This window comes from Artibeus jamaicensis, unplaced genomic scaffold, assembly GCF_021234435.1.
Source record: "Artibeus jamaicensis isolate MK-2021 breed Jamaican fruit bat unplaced genomic scaffold, CSHL_Jam_final scaffold_833, whole genome shotgun sequence".
NCBI lineage: Eukaryota > Metazoa > Chordata > Mammalia > Chiroptera > Phyllostomidae > Artibeus > Artibeus jamaicensis.
The window spans coordinates 22,968,388-22,976,544 of NW_026522056.1; the positions used below are offsets into that span (position 1 = coordinate 22,968,388).

Sequence of the window (8,157 nt, forward strand, 5' to 3'; positions counted from 1 at the left end):
GGATTCCCTTAAAATAAAAAGAGGTGGGATTTCAAATTCTAAAAACCCAGCAAAATCAACAAAAAATTCAAAGATCTGTTTCCGGGGAACAGAGCTGAGCTGACCTTATACTACTTCCTGTATGTCACTTTCACACTGATGGAGATGCAACAGGGTCAGCAATTTTCACTTTTTCGCTATTCTCCCAGAACCGACTCCCATGAAAATTTATAGGATGTCTGACTTCTGAAGTACTATCTTCCCTGGTTTCAGAAAGCAAAAATCTTAAAATCTTTACTCATTTATGTTAGCTCACATCAGCAAAAGGCAACCACCAAGAAAAAATTAATGGAGCAGACAAAGACAGACACTGAGCGAGCAGAGCTTACATCAAATGTACTGAAGCACAACCTGGTGTAATCAAGAGACATTATCTGTGGGAGAGACCACAAAAGAGATGGTTTTTTTTGTTCCACACCTGAGTTGACATCACTCTTTATCTGCCTGGTTCCTGAAATTTCTCCCAAGGTTTGTTGAGAAGAAAAAAATCCTTAACCTAACCCAAGCAGCCCTCCTTCACTTGATAATTTGATTTTAAGCTATTGTCTTGAAATAATTCCCTATATAGAAGGTTGGAAAAAGTAATTTGTTACCAAGTATAAAGCGTCCCCAAGCATCAAAACATAACTTTAGTGGTAGGCTACCCCGAAGTTTTTAGAATTGATAAGCTACCCATGCTTCACAGAACCACCAATGTTTATTTCAAATTACATTTTCTTTTCAAGTAAGATTTTTCTAGTAAGTTTACTCATCCAGCACTCAGGGATTCCAAAACTTCAAGGGACATCGTTCATTGTATCAAATGACGTTATACTCCATGTGAATGGCGCCCCCTGCTGTTGCGCATCTCAATGGCTCTGTATTTAAGGCTCTGATGACTTGGGTATTTCTTACTCAGGCCTCTTTGTTCCCATCTCTTGAAACCTCCTACAGAGTGATGCATTATTTGTAGTTGCAGCAACCCAGGAAGACCCATCAAATGAAAATTGTCATTGCTTCCACCACTGCGTTTCTGACGATGGTTAAGTTCATGCTATAAAGCAGAGGTCAGAGACCCCATCTCAAATCCTTGCTGCTGCTTTACACTTCTCAAAATCTACCAGGGCTGGATGAGTGGATCTTCACGTACTTGCTTTCCCTGGTGGGGACTTCTGTAAAGTCACATCATCCTTCTCCCCTTTTCTATGAGCCATAATAGCAGAATGACAGTAATGAATGTGAACTACAGGGAAAGTGAATATATTCAAAGTAGAATTTATTTCAGGTTCATTTCTCATTAATTGCATTATTTGAAACACGAGGACAGGAAGGTGCACATGCTTTATCCCATATTGGTTTCCAAACTGCAGGTTATTGAGCATGTGTGATAACTCCCTCATGAAGTAAGTTCCACCAGCACAGGGCACATGGCTAAGATAAAGTACAAAGGCCTCCATAGACCTCCATTACTCTTGCTTTCATGAGAACCATCTTTTCCTTAGCTAGTGTAGAAAAATATTTAATAATCAAATGGTAAAGAACAATGGGCATTATGTTTCATAATTCTAGTAATCCTGTTACTAGAATTTAATTTGATTATACCGATTATATCATTGCCTCTGTAAATTGTCCCTTTCCGTTCTACAAATAGAATGTTTAGAAAATATTTTCCAATGATTATCTCAGTTACATGTCTGAGCAGTTCCTTTAAAGTTTACTTCTTTAGAAACTCCCTAAATAAAATTTCCCCAATTTTCCCCAAAGTGTTATTAGGCTTATTTTCTGGAACACTGGAAACAAGTACCACAGGACAGCACATCTCATTGGAGTTCACACTCAATGCCTCAAATTAGAACCAAGCCATTAATACCAACCCACCTCACAGGGCTTAGAGAGTCTTCAACAAGACATGTAAATCAACCTATTGTAGGTATCTCATAAATGGTAGCTGTTCACACGGTGAGTTCTTGTGGGGCTGATAGTTCTATCTTTTGACCTTGGTAATTGTTTGTGTGGGCACTGAATTAGTAACTATTGGACTTGACATATAAACAGATCGAAAAATTTGGGTTAAAAGCACATGACACCATTCTTCAAAATCAAGTTTCTAACTGCACCATTAAACAACAAAAAAATCCTGATTTTTAGCACTGTCAAGAAAAATCAGTCTCAGGACATCACCTGGCCTCATTGATTCTTAAAAATTCCTTTTCCCATCTTAATAATCCAACATCAACTGCACTCACATGGGCTGATTCCCTACTTAACTAGGTCACACAAGTTCTAGGAAGCATTAACAAACAGCTATCAACATGACTCATTTTGAGGAAATGAGGGTTTGGAAAGACGTTGTGGACACTAACAATAAACTTGTTGAAAACCAGTCTTAGGTGAAGCATCAGAAATTTTAGCATTCGGAGAAGTGAGAATGGTAAACAATACAACATAGTAAAAGCTTGGGCTCTGGAATCTGGCTTGAAATTGATCTTTGACCAAATCCTTTTTCGGTTTCTTCCATCTGAAAAGTGGGCCAAATGAAGACGGCTGGCCACAAGGCTGTGAAGCAGTTAATAACTAAGATAAACTGCACCACAGTGGGCACTTTAAGTATATCATCTTGTTCATGCTCTGAGGCAGCTATTAGTCCTACTTTATAGATGAAGTCAAAGGTTCAATTCCCAGAGGGAGCCTCGATTCTCAAGAATAAAACATTCCAAAGCCTTTTTTCTTCTGCACTATACAATCTTGAATTACAAAATATGCACTTTTCTTAAATCATGAATTCTTTGAAAACTGGTTATTTTATAAGCTTTTAATAAGTTTATAGCATATAAATGTTTACAAGTTAAACAGTATTTGTTTTTATACTAAGCAGCTTCTTCCAATTCTACCACACCCAAATGTTACTGGAATTTAAAATATTTTCAGGAACCTTTACATTAACTTGAAACAAGCCAATTTAGGAAGTTACCAAACTACCTAATTAGATATATTATAGAAATTTATTCTCTGTAATATTTGACTCACCTTTCTGACAATCATTGTCCCACAATATACACATTCCAAAGCTAAGGGAAGAGAATTAAAAGTGCTTTGACATGTTCATGTTATTGCCTCTCACACACCTCTTAGAGAATGTGGACATATCTCCGATATCTAACATCCTCAAGTTAGCAATTTTTAAAGGTTATCTGCGGAAATAAAACACCTTGACTTCAAGTATATAAAGTACCCTTGTCTATTTCTAGAATATAAATTAAAAATAAATTCTACATACTTAAATTGTGCTCCGTACAATTAGTTTATCTAGTCTAATATAATTGGCATGAGAAAGGTCATTTCTTGATTTTTTCTCTGTACATTATCATCACCATTACCACCCAGTAGGCAGCATCTTGAAAGCCAGAAGAAAAGCCATGGTGATAACAAACATATTGGGCCAGAGTTTTAAGAAAATGAAACAGAATATACTGCAGTCAAGTAATATAGTTAGAATCACCAAAGACAAAAGCAGGATTCCATTTCATTACGAGTAAGTATAATTCAATTGAACAGGCTCATGAGAGAACTGAGCACGGCTCTCTATTCATTCCAGTATTTTTAAAAAATGTATAAACAGAAAAACCACACAGTTCTAGATTTGCAAACTGCACCATCTCTAATTGTGTAGAAATCAGCTATGAAAAACGACGTGGTTCTAATTTACAATGAGCGGTAGTGGGACACTTACTTGCAGGAATTGGTTCTGCCTTAAGGGAGGAAAAAAAAAACCACAACTTCTTGAAAAGGTAAAATAGCTTAAAGCATTTAATATCTAAACAAATCAATCTGTTAATAGCAGTAGTCACAAAATATGCTTAATATAGAAACCCACATTTATGTCTTTTAAGAAAAAGTGTAAATTGTATTTAACCTCAAAACATAAATTATTAACCCACTTAAAGAATCTGCAGCAGTCAAAATCATGGTGAATTTTAAACAACTTCAGAATAAAATAACCTTAAGTACTTTATACTGCTTTGTATCAAAAAAATGTTTACAACTTCTCATAAAAATAGTCTGAGGCAACTATTTTTTCTTTTATTCTTTAACAGGTATGTTCACCATTATGGGCAACATTCTTAAAACCTTAAGCTTCAGACTTCCAGACACTCAAACACTGTGGTCCCCTTTTCTTGATGTGGGAGGAGGATTCCACCACATCATCCTAATAGGGAAAGAAAAGCACGGTAGACAACCTAGTACATTTTCATCAAATCAATAGTAGTACAAAAGTTTTAAGACTCTACAGAACTACACATCGTACCTAATGTATCATTAAAAATAGAAGACAGTATTTTCTTGAGCAAATAGAACAGCACACTGGTATGCTGTGAATGCATATCTTTTAATGTATACTGTCATTCATTAGTTATTTACAACTACTGTGTGAGGCGGGCAAGAATGTAAATTTTCTGCAAAACTGGAAAAAAGCAATATAAAAATTGTGAAAGCCCGTGTTTACGTTATACAAAAGCCAGTTTTTCTAACAATACCAGATACCGTACACGGTGTTATTTTGCACATATTACAGCAATTCTTGAGGATGTTTTAGTGCTGGAGGTAAGTTTATCGGCCTCGATTCCTCATCAAGGAGCACTAGGTCTTCTATTTCGCTGCCTCTGTATTTCCTTTTACATATTTTTACCACCACCTTTTTCTTGAGAAATAACTTCAGTGCTTCTCTTGATGCAACTGCCTTGGCATTTTCTTTGCTTTTCCCACAGCCAGTGCCCAAATACACAGACTTGCACCTCAGTTCACAAACAACACTTTCCTGAGAGCTCTTGTTTTGAGGCAGATCTGCCAGTTCTTTTAGGGGGACAAAAAACACATCCAGTGTTGCTTTCAGAGCCTCGATGGCTGCATTTAGGAGCTCGCCATGATTAACACTGGGACTAAAGCCACCGACAGCTACCAACTTCCACGCCACCGTTTTATAGAGTCTGTTGAAAAAAGGTTGCTTCTGTTTCACATCTTCGTTGGTTAACTTGCAACATGAGAATTTGACAGACGTGTCACTTGACTGGGAAGTGCTTTTAGAAGGCAACTGGGATGTGCTTGTCTGAGAACTACTCTTAGATGCCAGCTGGGACACACCTGCTAAGGAAGTGCTTTTAGAAACAAGAGATCCACTGGTCTGTGGGCTGCTCTTGGAAGCTAACAGTGATGCAGCTACCTGCGAAGTGCTTTTGGAAGTCAGCATTGATGTATTTGCCAATGTGCTGCTCTTGGGAGTTAGTAAGGATGTGCCTGACGAGGAACTGTTCTTAGAAACTGATGATGAAACACTTGCCTCTGAACTGGCTTTGGAAGTTGACCCACTTGAAGCTGTCTCTGAACTAGGTTTAGAAGACAACAGGGGCAACTCTACCTCTGAGCTTCCTGAGGAGCCCAACAAGGGCACCTCAATCTCTGAGGTGCTGGGAGAAGCTGAGACTGAGGAGCCTTCCAAAGCACTCTTTTTAGGTGATCCACTTTGTTGACTAGAATCTGAGGGTGGGGTCACATGGCTATTCACACTGGATTTCAACAGCGCAGAAACCAATGATGCTGACCCACGTTTATCTGGGGCTTCTGATTCAGAAGCTTTTCCAGACCCTGCCATTGTTACCTGAGAAGAAACGCTGCTGCTGCTGCTGCTGCTTTGGCTGGAAACAGATGGATCTCCGTCGCCTGTGGAGCTACTCTGATCTGAAGTGCCCGAGCTCCGCGTGGAGTTCCCGCCACTCTCTGATTTGGTAGAGGACCCCGAGCACGCTGAGCTGTTTTCCTGCTGAGCTGATGCACGTTCTGTTTTGGCAGGAGTTTTTGCATGATCTTGTTGCTCAACTGCAGAATTGTTTTTTCCTTCTATAACTCGTTTTTTCGTTGGCTCTTCTACCCCTTCTAAAAAGAAGGAAAACACATATGTGACTAAGTTTGCCTTGTACACATCAACTGAAAATTTACAGAACATATATTCATTAAAATAAACGCACAAGGCAAAAATATTTCAGGACCAGTAGTTTCTTTAAAACGTGTGAAACAGCTTCATTAATTTCTTAAAACAGCATGGAATAACATCATTAACTTCTAATATTAAAAAATCAACAGCACAGACATTTGACACTTCAAAATCTAAAGTGGTTAAAGGAAACTATCAAATTCAGAGCCTAAAAACACAGACACATACATTAGGTTTAACATTTCAACTCGATTAACATCACAGCAATTTCAGGTCTTTAAGAAAGATAAGTGACAGTAATTCCTAATTTTATCAAACTTATGCTCTAAGCTCCTATGTATGTTCACATCTATGATCTGCTAACCATTGCTACTTGATATCCCTCTTTTCTTCACCTTGGCAACCAGTTCGTCTCGTGTTGTATGGATTGGAGCATCTGTCACTTTGATGCCTTCAGCCATACTAAGTATTTTATCCATAACTTTTTGAGGGTACCTGGAAAAGAAGGAAAAGCCACTCTCAAAAAGTGTTTGATCTGAGTTGTCACTTCTCGTGTGCGAAAATGGGCCACAGGAATGGCATTTCCTGGTTGTAATTAAAAAAGCGTATCAACCGCCAGGAGCTGTTTCCCGAACCCCAGACACAAGTGCCCCAGACTCCGGGGGGGACGAGGTCAGCCCTTATCAGCCTTAAACTCAGCATGCGTCCGCAAGGGCGCCGTCGGCCCCCAACTCCACCAGGAGACCCCCCCACCCAGCCTGGGCGCCGACGACAGAAGGGGCGCCGACGGGCCGCGCACCCGTCGGCTTCCGGTAGGGACGCCCTTCTCACCGCAGAGGGCAGCGGGGCCCGCGGGTTCCCGCGCTTCGCGGCTTCCCCTCCCCGCCGAGGGCTCCGGGCCGCCGTCCCCCGGCCGAACACAAAGCCCGCAGAGCCGCCGCGAGGCGCTCCCGCACTCACCGGCACCCGAGGAAGACATGGTTGGCCCAGGCCATGGAAAAGGAGATGAGCTGCTGCAGCTGCCGACTGCGGCTCCCGCCCTCGGCGTCGGCAGCGTCCTCCGTGTCCGCGGAGGCAGCGCCGCCGGTGGGGGCCAGGTCCCCCGCGTTGCGGAGCAGAAACTCCCGGCGGTGGCGCCAGTGTTTGTCAGTCTCGCCGTCGCAGCGCAGCGCCTCCACCCAGGCGGCCACTCGCGGGTTCTGGCTCAGGTACTCCGACACCTCCTGCGCCATGTTGGGCCTGTAGAGTCGCGGAGGCCGCGATCAGACGCTGCACCGGGAAGGCGGCGGGTGCGCCGGGCGAGCGGCCCTGTCACTGCGGCCTGCACCGGCGGGCCCCTGAGAACGCCCCTCAGGAGACCGAGACCGAAAACAACAGCGCCCGGAGCAGCTGGACCGCCCACTTCCGCCCGCCGCCGGCCCCTTCCCTTTTATAACCTCGCCGCCGCCGAGCGGCGGCGCGTCCTTCCGGCGGGGCTCTCCCAGAACGCTTCGCGGCGCGCCGGCTGCCGCGGCGCTGCGGCCGTGGCTGGGGGCCCCGTCGGGAGGGAGTGGAGGCAGTGCTCGCACCCCCCCCGCCCCTGGAGGGCGGGCCGCAAGTGGATTCCTGGGCTGCCGCGCACCTCGGAACGATCCTCGGCGTTCTGGCTCGGCTTTGTGACGCCACAGGCTCCGCCGCCGCCGCACTCCCGCCCGGTCCGGTTGGGCGTCGGGAGTCCTGGCGAGGGAGGCGGGGCCGCCTGGGCAAAGTCCTCTTCTGCCGCCGGGCCCCTCCCGGGCCGTGCGTCCCCGACCGGGACGTTTGAGCGGAGCCAAAATAAAAGCTCACCTCCATCTTTTGATTGTGTCGGAAACAGTTTAAAGCTCTGTTTGAATGTAGACCAGCGAATTTTGAGGCGGACTCTGTGGCTGCGCATTTAGGAATGTGTAGGAACACGATAATAGTAATAATGGAGATAATAAAGTTTAACGATTAACGGGGTTCGATATTGCCCTGGGGAACACAGTCTTTGACACTCGCCCTAGAAGTACATGCCTAGATATCTATGATTACACACCTAGATAATATTTGTGCATTTTAAACCAAGAATGTTCTCTGTTGTTGTTGCCCTATAGCCTTCCACATGGGCTTCCATGCCTTGAAGGGGGAGAAAT

At 43.5% G+C, this 8,157-nt stretch overlaps 1 protein-coding gene across 2 annotated transcripts; it reads right to left on the bottom strand.

Moving 5' to 3' along the window:
* Nucleotides 1-649: 649 nt before the first annotated feature.
* On the bottom strand, nt 650-7,696 carry CDKN2AIP (CDKN2A interacting protein). Of its 2 annotated transcripts, none has more exons than XM_037128848.2 (3): nt 6,965-7,666; nt 6,369-6,499; nt 650-5,946 (listed from the first exon to the last, which is right to left on the bottom strand). In XM_037128848.2, the coding sequence occupies exons 1-3, from the start codon at nt 7,234-7,236 to the stop codon at nt 4,586-4,588; spliced, it is 1,764 nt and encodes a 587-aa protein (XP_036984743.2). In that variant the 5' UTR covers nt 7,237-7,666; the 3' UTR covers nt 650-4,585. The 2 variants fall into 2 exon arrangements, with proteins under 2 accessions (XP_036984743.2, XP_036984745.2); XM_037128850.2 differs by having other exon boundaries at nt 5,858-5,946; nt 6,400-6,499; nt 6,965-7,696.
* Between the last annotated feature and the right edge of the window lie 461 nt (nt 7,697-8,157).